Source organism: Pseudorasbora parva, chromosome 24 (genome assembly GCF_024679245.1).
Source record: "Pseudorasbora parva isolate DD20220531a chromosome 24, ASM2467924v1, whole genome shotgun sequence".
NCBI classification, from domain to species: domain Eukaryota; kingdom Metazoa; phylum Chordata; class Actinopteri; order Cypriniformes; family Gobionidae; genus Pseudorasbora; species Pseudorasbora parva.
Genome location: NC_090195.1, coordinates 33,708,622 through 33,723,297, shown reverse-complemented (window position 1 = coordinate 33,723,297; position 14,676 = coordinate 33,708,622). Strand labels below are relative to the sequence as shown.

The window sequence follows — 14,676 nt, the reverse complement described above, 5'->3', positions numbered from 1 at the left end:
CTAACCCAACCCCCTCTCACATCACATCAGCCGGCTCCATCACAAAGACGCATTTATTTTGGAAACAGTAGCCAGTATATCAGCATTTGCTATCTTTTCTAATGCTGATGTCCCTAAACAGAAGCAGCGTGGCCTGGTGTTGTTTCGAAATGGCTGACCTGTCATCGAGGAGTGCTATCCTCCCGGTGTGATGACTGGATTTGAGGTGGATTCTGGGAGGTTGCATTTTTATGAGTTGACCGGGTGTGGCTTTCAGGAGAAGTTCTTTGGCATTGATGCTTACACGGCCTATATCTGTCATGCATCTTAGGCTATGTCTATACTAATTCGGATTCTTTTGAAAATGCATGTTTTTATGTACATTTTGGTATTCAGTCCTTTGACACGTGCTACTTTCAGAGTTACTAAAGGTAAATGTTACTTTGTACAATCTTCATATTAAATACTTCAAAGATACGGTGACTGTCCTGCAAAAAAAAACGAGGACGATTGCTTTTTAGACTATAAATAGAACAGCGATTGAATGTGACCTGAACACACCAGTTATTGGTGGGATATTTTGCTAACAATTATTATATCATCCCAATGAGCTTTTATTGTTTTACGCATGCACAGTAAGATAACTTAAGCATTTTCCAACTTTCAGTTTGGACAAGAAAGCACAGATCTGGATAAAGCCTTAAGGCAAGCTCATGCTACACGACTTTTGGTCACACATATGCTGTCACATATTTCCATCGTCTGCAACAAAACCCTATAACGTGGCCAAATTGGAGCTTGTTTCGGTCGCCAATGCTCGTTAAGATACCAGTTAAGTCTCAAGCAGTCAGACTCTTGTCTGCCTATCAAAAGACTAAGCTCAATGTAAGATTGAACATTGGGGTCTGGGGAGTCTGCTCTGTATTTTCTACTACACAACAGGCGAGATCAACGTGCATTATTCAAATGACTCTGTACGCAATTGGATATTCCTTCAACCAATCAGACCATAAGAGGAGTGATCAACGGGCGACCCATCGCTTCTCTATCCATCATCGTGCCAGGTGAATAAGCCAGTCTGTGATTGGTTATCACAAAAAGTGTAACAGAAGCAGTAGAAATTAATGTACAGGTTTCCAGACTGAGTTGCCGGGTAAAATCAAATCACCGACAGATCAGGCTGGCTTTACCTAGTCTAGTCAGACTCTGCAATATTTTAACTGCTATTATCGCCATGTAATCTTGTAGTGTGTGCAATTCCAATGTCAAAGTAGAACTAATCCAGCCAATCACAGATGGTATAGATCTGAAAATTCATGTAATCACTTCTTGCGCAAATTTCTGCAGTTTTACACCACTGTTGATCAGGACCGACTCTTGACCAAACGTCTTGTACTTTGTGCATCTCGCCAGTGTTGTGTTGTGTAGTATCCTGAGCTTGCCCTTAGTCAAACCATCCTGGAAATGCATAGATTCTGGACATGCGTGAAATCGTTTTCAAATTTGAGACGTCACAAAGACGCGAAAAATCAAACAGGACCAACTGTTTTGTCTAAACTTGTCTAAACCAGATCATTTTTTACAAAAGAAAGTGGGAGATAGGAATGCTGGTGGAGTTTTAAAGCCTTGAGTTCCTTCCTCCCCTCCGAGTCTTCACTCACTCCCAATGTCTCCGCCTCCGTCCCAAGGCCAGTCCAGTAATCTCATCCTCCCATCCCCCCTAAACTCTTAGCAGCTGTGCAAAGGGATGCTCTCAGGTGGAGGCCCGTGTGTGTTTGCACAGGAGGTTGCAAGAAGGTGTGCGGTCGACTTCTTTACGAGCCTGAGGTGCAGTAAGACTAGGGGCATGAGCTCCAGTCTCTGTGGATACGAGGTGTGTCCTGTGTTTGCAGAACAAACAACAGTACCTTTTCAGCTCATGAGAGGAGATGGCAGGACATTGTGTGTGTGTGTGGGTGTGGATGTAGATGGTATGTGTATCAGGGATGGAAATTAACTTTTTTGTCCACCGACCACTGTGGCTGGTGGATTTCAAAATCTTGTTTTTAACCGACAATGTGTAACTGCATGTGAAAATGAATACTACAAGCTCTACAATACTTAAGCAGTTTAGTCCCAATGAAATACTGACATTTTCTCTTTCTCTCTTATACACACACAAACCATAAACTGATATACATTTCATTAAACGAGAAGAGCTCTGTGCGATCTTTTTTACCTGGATGTGGCATTTGGATGATTTGTGGTCTTTTATGGCTTCCAGTTTTAGGTTTTTAGTCCCAACAATAAAACTATTCGTTTTGGCATCTTCTGAAGCATGTTGACGACATACCGAGCAGAACATTGTCAGAAGGGATAAACCGAAATCAAAATTCTTGGCCGAAAACGAAAAAGAGGAAACCAAGGCCGAAAACCGAAACACCGAAAGAAATTATGCCAATTAGTACCATTGCATTTTTGGCTAATGCTATGACTTAGCCTAGAAATCTAGACGCACCCTAGCGGCAGCAAATCTAATCTGCAGTGAGTATCGTCTAGCAAACTCACAACACACGTCTGAGCTGTAAAAACCAAACTCTGGTCAGGCCAATCACATCATGTATAGAGTCGGTGGGCGGGGCTTAACATAGTGACGGCAGCTTGTGTGCTACTAGTAAACACATAGTATTTCGAATCAGCTTTGACCGCGACTCTGGAAGACTTGGAGTTAAGCTTTTCTCTGAGAAAAGAACGGCACTGAAGTCATTCTTAAGAAGGGAAGATGTGTTCGGAGTTTAGCCGACCGGATACGGCGAATGTTAAATCTTTCAACTCCGCTTCACGTTGCTCTGGTTGGTTGTAGCGCTATCCTATCGCGTTCAGAGGGAGTTTGAAAGACAACCGTTTATCCGCCCCTCGGATTGAGCCTCGGATTTCCAGACCAAAAATCTTGATGTGGGTCTGGCTTGTCAGGCTAGCTATGACTGTGTAAATAAAAATCAAGGCATTGCAATTGCATAAATTAATATTAAAGTTTCAAATAATAAATCAATTACAAATTGTGCAAATATTTATTTAGCACATTGCAACAACGCACAGTATAAAATAAAAATAAAATGTTTAACTTGACCTGACTCGTGTGTATATTAAATAATAATGCACTGGCCTGTAGAAAGGTACAGAAATTAAATAAAGTATTTAAATGTAAAATAACTGCATATTTAACTGTTTAAATTAAATATTAGTCCTTATTAAACATACAAAAGCAATTCAATCAAGAGCAGAGTAATCATGTCCTTATCTTTTGTTTGACATTAAACAGACAGCAGTAAAGGTTACTGCCCCTTTAAGACCTAATCCACGGACATGCGCTGTCTTTCTCGACTGTATACAGTTCTCTTAAGGCATATATAGACTGTCTGCTAGGATACTCATCAAGATGGACATGTTGACATACTTCTTGTGTGAGTTTGTCCGTTTAAGCGCACGACTTGAAAGAGAACTCAAAATTTGCGCGATGTGAGACGAGTGCGCGTTCTCGGATGATGCACAAACAGATCTTCTCGGCGCGCGAGTTCTCATTCGCGTCTTCTGGCTCTACACTCGGGTGATGACGGCGAAAACAACTGGTCATATTCGGACATACAGCAGCACTCGCATGCATTGAACAAAGTTTACAAAGAGGTGAAACAGTATGCTATTTTTATTTACCCGCCACTTGGCTGGTAGGTGAAGCGAGTATACCCGCCACAACTCAAAATCAGCGCATTTGGCTGGTGGCGGGTGCTAATTTCCATCCCTGATGTGTATGGTTCGGTTTAGAAAAAAGTGGAAAGGTTGTTATGCACGTGAATCTATCAATGCATAAACAGCTACAGGAAAGCTTGATTATTGAATTCAACATGGAGCGACTTCAAATAAGAACCAGTACAAAGCACAACTTTCAACACTCAACATTTCCATTGCACTGCACTTTAGTCAATATGCTAAAACAAACTAAAGGAAAAAATGAGTGGGGCACATGCAAAGTGTCTTACCATATTTAAACCAATATCAAATTTTACTTTAGTACAATGACAATATGCCAATTGTTTAATTTAGTACAAAACCCATTTCACAGTATGAGATAAATGACCACTAAGACCATAAACATCACCAACAGAGCTGTGGTCAACGTCATGTTTGCCGAGCTGCAGGTCAGGATTACATCTTTTCCCAGCATGCACTGTGGCTGCCAGGTAAGATGTCATTAGGGCAGCTCATCCTAGCCCATATTTGTTGTCTGTCGAGTGGCAAGGTGGCAGACCAGACGGGAGCAAACAGCCACCTCTTGGCTTTCAACTAGCGCCAGACCAGATTTGTGTTGTTTACACAAAGGCCTGTCTGCATGTCCTCAAACGTGTCAGATGCAACATATTCATTGCGCCACTTATTGGTAAGCTGCGACAAAATACCCTTTTTGGGTCACAAGGCGTCCCAACTGAAGACGACACATTTGTGCAGTGTATCATTTGCGCTCCATCTCCCTCAGACATAATCGTTCAGAAACTGGTTGTGCGATGCTGCTGGCCTTTTTTTCCCCCTTTCTGCAACCACCCTTGTCTTGTCTGTTCCACCCTTTCTTTCTTCCCTCCCTCCTTTTCTTTCTCTCTCGGCCAGCTCCACTAAGCAACAAGTGCTGCCTGTGAGTACCAACCCTCCCCCTCGTCCCAGCCTCCAGAAGCTATCGCAAATCCTGCGAGCAACTGCCAGCTGACAAAACTGTTTAGTCAGCAAGACAGAGGCAGGCCGGGAGGGAGAGAGAGTTTCAGGCTTGAGAGAGCAAGAGTGGAGACAGAAAAAGAGCCGTACATCAGTCGGCCCACTCTACAATAGCGCTTAAAAGAACTGTATGTAAGAAATATATTTCAATTAATCATAAAATGGCCCTGATATGTCACTAGACATTAAGAAATCATGTTAATTTGAAATACGTATATCACTGACAACAGTAGTCCAGCCAGGTCATTTAAAAGTTGTTGTTGCAGCTCAACTGATGTTGATTTTGACATGTTTGTGTTTTGGCCTGAAGCTCCGCCCTCCACCTATCAACCAATCACGAAGTCAGTAGTGTTTTGGCATCCGGGTTGCCAGATCTGCTCTAGTTACCGCAGCTGCAGATCTACAAACGTTCCTGCTGGATCCTACAACCAATCTGGCAACCTCGAGTCAGGGGGAGGGGAGGGGGATACACCGCTCTACAGTCATTTAAAAGGGATTGCAGTACCAGTTTTGGCCACAATCTTACATACATTTCCTTTAAATTCAGCATAAAAACAGAAGTTGCACATGCTTTTTCTTTCCCTGCTGTGACGCAAGGCGAGTATTGACACAAATTTCAAGATTCGATTTCTATTCACAAGCATTTGATTTGATTCTGATTTCAATTCAATATTGTTTTGGATATATATATGAGATACAATACAAGGCAAAATCTCAACTAATGCAGTAAACTATGCATGGGTGTCAGTTGATACTACATTACTATATAATATTAAAGGTTCAAATTAGGCAGCGTTTTTTTGCACTAAGTAAAAACAGCAACTAGATTATATTTACACTCAGTGAAAATAACATTTTCTTAGCGATAGATGATATGTACATTAAGTGCAAATAGCTGTAGATGCTATTTACTGAGTGAAAATAGTGATATATTACCATATAAAAGTAGCAGTTCTTTGCAATATTTAAACAATTACATGTAATTTATACTTTATTTTGACAGATAATTTGCACCTTAGTATTGTTGTACATTGACAGGATGCAATATAACAGTGTAAATTATTATATTTATTTTAATTATTAAATGGATGCCGCATTAATGGGAAAATAGAAGCCCTCCCTACACTGACCCCTACCCAATAAATGCTTTTATTGTTATTAAACATTTCGGTAGGAACTTTATTTCCACATTTAGAACATTTTCTTAATTTTAATTAAAAGTAAATGCCTTTCCGATGTAATTTCTGATAAAAAAAATTAAAAAAGCGAGCTCTGCAAAAGGCGGACTCAAACCTGTGCTGATCTCGTCAAAACAATAATTCATTAGCCATAGGCTTTAGTGATTGCGCCACTGAAGACGTTGAAATTCGAGCTTTTTTTTTTTTTTTTTTATGTTTTAACCCAACAAGACACACTATTTGCACTTGGTGTGAATAGACACCCCATTAAAATTTACTTATTTGTATACAAACACTAATTACACTAACAAATGTTTTTAATCATAATTTTACTCCACTTTAAGGATGCTCATATTGACTGATAACTTAAACTTGATTAAAAATCTAAGAACATTATGTAATGTGGTAATGTTCATTTTTCTATGTAACTATCGAGTTTATGGACACTAAATACTTTTTCTGAGGTAAATGTGATGTTACATGACATTGTTTAAGCTGTTTTACTGACGTCTTCTGCAGTTAAAACAATAATTGAGCGATTACATGTGACTTGATACGGATTACCTTTTAACATACCTTCAGATGTTCATTCATGTTTGTTTTGCACTGTAATTGATATTAAAGCCGAGATGACGCTGCTTCTGTTGAACTGAGGTGCTACCGCGATCTGTCACACCACATCAAACGGAACCAAAACGCTATTTATGTTTTTAAATTCCGTAATAAAATGGACGTAATTTGAATTCTGAGACTCTGTTTCATATCAAAAGTAGCAAAGCACGAAGATTATTGTGATTTATTGGATGGGAGTGGCTCTATAATGTTACGTTCATTCATCAACTGAAAATAGGATAGACCAATCTTAGGATTTAAGAATCGATATCGGTTCATAAAAATGAGATTAAAATGGAGAAATCAATATTATTTACCCAGCCCTACTGTGACGTATAACCAAGTGAAAAATCTTCAGGGGAAAAATTGTAGGGTAGGACTTTATTTATTTTTTCATGGGTAGTTGATTGGATGGTTGTGGCTTGCTATTGGTGGAGCTCATGCGAGTGACAGGTTGCCCCGCCCCCATGCCAGTAAACACATCAGAGATTTGTAGAGATGTTGCTGCAAAAGGTTAGGGAAGTTATTTTGATGAAAGAAATGAAAAATGATGACGTGTGCACAGCTCAATAAACACTGCAATATTCCATTAAAAATAAGAATTGTCCTTTATGATATCAGCTTAAACAGTTATCTTGAGTAAACAAGACAGGAGAGTTTGGAATAAAGTTGAAACGCCTGCAAAAACAAGGACTGTGGTGTCAAGATCACTATGTCTGTCTGAAACTCAGAGAGGGAAAACAAAAGTCGTGCAGCTAACTCGCTATTGTTCGAACACTTCCTTCATCTATTCCCCCTCCACCTCACAGAAGAGGCAAGTTTCACTTCCTGTCGTTCCTCTCATCTCCTCTTCTCGGCTTTGCAGGAGCTCCATTTTCCCTGCCTCCCTTTCTCCCTCCTGTCCTCCATTGTGGCATTCTTTCACATCGGTGATAGCCGTTGGGTTAGACTTTGAACTCTTAGCAAATACCAACTTTATTTGCTGGTTGGAGCAGCTCGGGGGAGAAGCGGGGAAAGGTGATAAGACGAGGCTGCAATAACAGGGCTTCAGAGGTGTTTGTGAGCCATCGTCAAAAACCAAAAAGATGCATTCAGCCTGATTGCCCATTAGCCTGATGGCTGCTAAACACGTTTGGGTCAGTGCTGTGATAAACGATTCTCCAAAACCAATAGCTACAGACTATAAAGGACGGCAATTAATCACTTTTTAATAAAACCAACACAATGGTAGGATGTTGTGGTTGGTTGCCATGTGGTTACTAAAGTGTTTTTTTATTACAGTGCGATTGAGTTTCGACTGGTTGCTTACTGGCCCAAATTTCTAGATGTGACTTAGGTCTATTCTTCAATTCCATCCAGTGGGATTTTTCCGTCGTTTGAATACGATACAAAAGTACAAGATACTTGTTTTAAAGTCATAATGAAAGCAAATGTATGGAATATTGCAACGATTTATCCATGCACATCAATATTTTTAATTCATATCCCTCATAATCTTGAATCAGAATATCTTTCCCTCCATCTTGCAGCATCTCTTCCCTTGATGACGAGGGCGGGGCAACCTGTCACTCACATGAGATCCACCAATAGCAAACCACGACCATCCAATCAATTCACCATGGAAAAAATCAAGTTCCCTATACATCATAATAGGAAAGAAAAAGAAAATTGCAACTTGCTAATAGTAATGATTGTCTTAGTCCCGGTCAGTGTTGGGTAAGTTACTCTAAAAAAGTAATTAAGTACTAGTTACATCTTAAGTAGTGTAATTCAATGTACTGTAGTGTAGTGTAATTCAAAATACGGTACAAATTACTCTCTCTTAAAAGTATTTATTTACTTATTACTTTCTAAATCTTATAATCAACCTTGACCAGTTAAATGATTCAAGGATAGACATAAAACAGCTCTTTTAATAAATTCAAATAAGTAATATAAAACTACATATATTATTCTTATTAACTGACCAAAGTATTACAAATTTGAGAAGGACACATAAAACATGCATTTTAAAGTTACGTTAAATTTTGATGTTAATTACATTATTGTATTATACATATAAAATTGTTCTACAGTCTATAAACAGTGTTTAGTTTAGTTACATCAGAAGTAACTGTAATTAAAATTCAAGGGAAGAGTAATTCAATTACAGTAACTAATTACTTAGTAACTAGTTACACCCAACACTGGGCCCAGTTTACACCCGTTAATTTAGTAAAGACAGGTGTAAAAGTTGTGATTGTCCAATGTTGACCACTTCCAGAGGTAGTCAAAAACGCATTAGACCGGATTGCACACGAACAGCCACTAAAAGACCCTCCTCTACTCTCCCCCTACTGACCGGAAACAGTAGGAAGACACGGAAACAATATGGGAAAAACGCTACCCAGACTTAAACTGTGTCGGTTGGAGACCCAAGTTTGGTTTGAAGACAAAAAACGTACCAAGCACAATGTTCTCGCACCTTTCCTGATTTCTAACACACAATCACAGTTTGACGGTTTTGTTGCTATCAGAGCAGAAACTAAAGCTGATGCTCATGTTTTTTCCATCATCTCCGGGCATGTTCATATGCAAATTGGTCGAGATGATTTAATCCGTTAGATCTGGAAAAAGCCCATACATTTACCTGCACATAGACCCTCCCCTCGAATACAATTAGGACTGAAGTGGTTGAAAGAGAATAAGAGAGACAGATGTACATAAAAAATAGGAGTGAAAATGGCCTTAGCAAAAGTAGATAAGTCATTTTCAATTGTTTTTCATTATTTGAATTGAATTCTTGCTCAATTGTTGTTTTGAACTATATATTTTGCAACTGCAAGTTTTTCAGCAGCTTAATTGTTACTGAACCGAACATGTTCTTCCACTGCCAAAGATAAGTGCTGCCTGTGTGGGCCATGACAGCAATCTCCTGCAATCACAGAGAGGATTGGTTGAATTTTTGAGGTTAAGCCTTCCATCCCATATATGACACATCTAACGATAATGAGCCACGGTGAGAAGGAGGCAGAGCAGCATTCATGAAATGTCTGCATTTTTCTAACTGCGTTAACAGGCAGTGATGGACATGGCCTGCGATGCTTTTGAGAAACAGCCCTGGACAACCACAAATATAGCTGGGGCTAAAGTGTCAGCACCCAACACTATTCTTGTAGGGGCGCCCAGACAGAAGAAGCATGTCCATGTCACTCTAAAATAAGCCACTCGTTTTAATACAACACAAGTTGATCTGTGAGCTAACACCATCAACAAACACAGATCCACAACTCTGCAACTCCAACTAATTGCCAAATGAGTTTGTCTAGCTCTTTTGTGTGACGTTAGGTGTCTCTACTTATACAACAGCATCCTAATATTTATGGATAAACACCCAATTTATGGGGAGGGGACACTACAAATACACCTTAGGGCTCATTTACCTCCATCTATCAGTCCATCCAAGTTGTTCTCCTGCTGTGTCCGTTCCTGCCTCCGCCACACAGAGGGATGGAATATAATCTTATCTAAAAAAGGCAGGATAAATATAGCCTGGGAGCCAAAGGGCCAACCAATTCTGCCCCAAGGCCAAAAGCAGGTCCCTCTCCATTAGGATAACAGGACCACCACTACACTCTTAAAAATAAAGGTTCTTAAATGGTTCTTTGGCAGGGCGTATGGTTCCATGAAGAACCTTTATTATATCCAAAGAACCTTTCTATTGCACAAAAGGTCCTTTGCAGTGCAAAAATTTCTTTAGACTATAAAATGGTTAGAAAAAAGTGGTTTGTTAAAGAACCTTTCACAAAACTGTTCGTTGGGGAACCAGCCGTGGTTCTTCTATGGCATCACTGTGAAAACCCATTTTTGGTTCTTCCTGGCACCTATATTTTTAAGGTTGTCCTCAAGTCCCTTAATGCACGTGTGTAAGGTCTCATTTAGAGTTAGTAATCGATAAAACCATTAAGATCCACAGCAAAACATCTTGAATGGATGGATGGATGGATGGATGTATAAGAATGAACCAGGACAGCTGCCTACATTCTAGCTATAAAAGGTACAAGATGTGATGTTTAAACACAAATTTAATCCAAGGTCAATTATATACAAAGCATTCCAGATACAATAGTCAATGACTAATCGAAGATAGAAAATCAAATAAAGTTAAATGTAAATCTGAGGAGGTCATTGATGCAAAGCAGTGCTGTAAAGTGTTTATCGTTTGGCAAACACAACCGAGACCTGCTGTGTAGGTATCTCGGGAATTACTATAATGAATTTAGATAATGTCAATACCCAGGACACTCGCTGAGATCCACGGGAGGATGATCACTTTTAATTATCCCAAGAGGGAACGGACACCAGATTTTCAAGTGTTTCAGAACGCATAAACAATTAAATAAAGAAGGAAACGAAATGCACACTTGGGACGTTATGCATGGGATTATTTTCACTGGGAACTAAAATGCAATCCAAAAAAACTTCCCTGATAGTCTAGCATCAATCTCCGTTTCCTCCGGGATCTCATTCGCCAGATCTTGCATGTGAAAACACTTCACAAAATCCTTTAGCAGAGGCTCAGAGAACAAAAAAGAGTGCAAGTGCATACTTAAAGAAACTCTAGAATGGATCTCCAAATATAAAAAAGAACAAATATGAGTCCAAACTTTCCTATTAGCCTTAGCCAAAGAGGAAACAAACAAAACTAGATGGAAACATCCTCCTCCTTTAGCCACAACATCATCAAGCTGATCCTTTAATACTGGCTGCAAGGCCTCCGTATGGTCCTATTCATAACATAGCCTTTTATCTGCCAAACTTTGACATCATTCATTTGAAGGAAAAGCACAGAAACTGTGCTTTCTGTCATCTTTACGGTCCAGCTGAATACATCAGGTGGGGGTTTTACTTTAAGGGGTCACGTAAGATCTTATATATAGCGATGGAGAGAAGGCATGATGCCTGTGTAGTGATAGTGCATTGCTGCAGCTCTTGACTCTGCTCGTCTACAGTGTTGAATTTCGTAATGGAATGTGAACCTCTCATCCGGATCTGTCCTCTCCTCCCTTCCTTTAAAAGAAGGCCAAGGGGAAACATCTTTATTTGCCACGACCCCCAAAACTAGTTTTGGTCGTCTGTTGTGATTGGTTGAGCAGCAATGGGACTTTTTTATTATTTGTGCCAATCCACTCCAGGGTGTGTGAGTGGCGTGAAGTGGAAGCGGAGCATGGAACGGGTGTTTGGAAAGTCGGAGCAGCTTCACTGGTGTGCAGGGAGAGCAAACCAGAAAACCTGGAGTGGAGCCGGAGTAAAGATATTTTAGAAATCTCTATTGCTCCGGGTCACTCGTACGCCGTTCCAGACCAGTCTTTGTGCTTGTGTGCCAATCAAAATGAATAACAAATTACATGATAAAAGTTATGACATGTTTTTACATTGCTTTAACTCATCAAAATAAGTTAAGCAAGTTTCTACTTTTTTTAAGTTATACAAGACAACTCATTTAAATCAGTTTAATGTAATGTAAGTTGAAATTACTTAAGTTGATTGCACTTAATTTAAGGCACTTATGGTTTATTGTTAACAATTTAACTAGGCCTACATCTAAATTCAATTTAGTTATTTAATTAAATGTGAGGCAAACTGTGAAAGTTGAGTGATAGACATTTTTGCTACAGACTTGCTTTCCGCTCACTGATCTCTATATAATTACAGATCATACACATCAGCATTTCAGCGCCTTTTAACCTCACAACTCAGCATCCGAGTTACCCATTTGTTATACCACTCAGATGTACAACAAATATGCACTAATTTGCCAATTTAACCCATCACTTCGTATTGATCAAGCAAATTATCACTCACAAATCTTGCTATTGTAGTGTGCTTTATTGTAACTATGGTTACCAGAGGCCTAACATTCCTTAAAGGGATAGTACCATAGGTATGTATATCTATGGATAGTACACCTAAAAATAAAAATAAATTATGTAATGTATTTTCCATATGGAAATATTTTTCAAAATATGTTGCTTTGTGTTCACAAAACAAGGTTTGGAACAACTTGAGGGTGAGCAAGAGGATGGATAAAAGTAGCATTTTTGCGTTACTGTCCCTTTAAATACTAATAACTATGTTTATTTTTGGCTGCAAAAAAAGCATTTAAAACCATAAAGGTCAACGTAAAGGATGGACAAGATGTGGCGAGTGAATTTGCCACGTTTACCTCAGACTCTCCTGAAGTTTCTGCCTCACCGAGGAGGGGCGGAAAAGAGACGGAACACAAATGCCTAGCAACCATTATCTAACCAGCGCGAGCTCTGCTGCCGTCTCCCGAGAGACCGAGCGGACTCATCCATTCCTTCAGTTCAACACGACAAACTTTAAATAAAACTTACAGGAACACTTTAAAACAACATATAACAGCCCCAAACGTGTTTACTTTGATGATGCGCATCTTAACTAATCCCAAAATAACGATTAATAATGTGACAGACGACACGCTTTCGACGATAAAAAAAACCCCAACCGACTTTTCTTCAGTCAAACTGCCACTACCTGAACAGTTTCGTGATCAAATATAGGCCATCCTTGAACAGATAAACAAACTTTGTGACGCAACAGGTTGTCCTGGAAGTAGAATAAACAAGCAAACAAACAAACAAAGACATTCAAGGCAGATGATATGCACTAAAAACGACATTTTCGATGGTCGATGGCAGAACCAGCTCGAGGCGAAGCGATCAAAGTGCACGCGAGATGTGATGCTCCGCGCGACAGCAGCGCGTTAGCTTAACGCTAGCTAACAGCAACAGACTTTGAACCCCATCACCGCATGTAACAGCTTCCATACGGCGTTAAAAAGTTGTTAAAGGCGAACACAAAGTTATTTGAATCGAAACACGCCGATGTCTTTGAGAAACGGAGTTGTTTGGGGCAGGTTTGGGCTGTTGCGCGTGAGCATCAGGTCTCTCCTCGCGCAACGAGGAAGCTGAAGTTGGGAAAAAAGTATCCTCTTACTCCACATTAACTTTAACTCTGACTTAAACACGAACTTAAGCTAAAACACGTCAAATAAACACACAGCAGGCCCACGAGAGAGTTTTAGGAGATCCGAGTAACTTACGTTTGACTTTGTTGGGGTTGGGTTGCTTTCGCCGAGACATGATGATGATGATGGTGATGATGAGCTGAGGAGAGAGAAGAAAAAAAAGAAGCTGCAAAAAGTTGTTCCGGAGAGGAATCAAAATGGCGTTTGTAAAAGATGTGCAAAGTTCGTCAACTTTGCGTTTGAGTTCCCCACTCTCCCAAATCCCCCCCACGCCGAGATGCTTTAGGGAGGAGAGAGGAAAACGCTTATTACTGCGTCTCTCTCTCTCTCTCTCTCTCTCTCTCTCTCTCTCTCTCTCTCTCTCTCTCTCTCTCTCTCCTCTAAAGCTGATCAGTAAGGCGGAGTATCACGTGTTGCTCCTGCTCTAGTCTCCAAGGGGACGCGCGTTACTGAAGCTGCAGACACACACAAGCATCCCACACACAAGAGTCACCCTGTTCCTTCACAAATACTTTCAGGACAGTCATAAAAACACACATTTTTATGTGTGACTCTTATCTAAATGTGGATACTAGAGGACACAGGAGAGTTTCTTTACAAACAATGAATTGACAAAGAAAGGTGCAAAATGAAGTTAGACATAAAGATAAAATAAAATATTAATAGTAGCCTAGTAATAAAAAGACTCACAAAAAAGTTGGTGTATATCATGATCCCATGTAGTTAGGAAGACTCACAAAATAATTAATTGAAAAACAACATTGATAGTAAAAAGATTGCAAATAATTTCAATATAAGCATTACAAATTAAAAGTGCATCTTATCTGTCAACATGTATATCATGTCATAACATTGAACATGTTGTGGTCAATATTTATAATATTTTGGTCTTTTTACTTACTTTTTTTTGTAATTATTTTTCAAATTTACTGGCGGTTACTGTTGTTTCAAGTAAACCCCACACTTAATTTTTGTCTGTGTAAATATAGCTAAGATATAGTTTATAGTGTAAAAATAAAGACAAAATATACAGGCTAACATGCAAAAAAACAAGGATTAGGCCTATCAAATTAGATTTTTTTTATATAGGCTATTAGTATATATATTTTTGCAAATAATCTGTATTATCATTCCATG

At 39.4% G+C, this 14,676-nt stretch overlaps 1 protein-coding gene across 2 annotated transcripts in view; it reads right to left on the bottom strand.

Annotated features, from left to right (window-relative positions):
* Positions 1-13,855, bottom strand: part of rreb1a (ras responsive element binding protein 1a) — a 74,010-nt gene extending 60,155 nt beyond the window's left edge. For both annotated transcript variants that reach the window (XM_067434389.1, XM_067434388.1), the window contains exon 1: positions 13,615-13,855. Coding sequence is in view for 1 of the 2 variants with exons in the window: in XM_067434388.1 (XP_067290489.1) it covers positions 13,615-13,654 (40 nt within the window). In the remaining variant the exon portion in view is untranslated. The remainder of the gene's footprint in view (positions 1-13,614) is intronic.
* Positions 13,856-14,676: the final 821 nt, after the last annotated feature.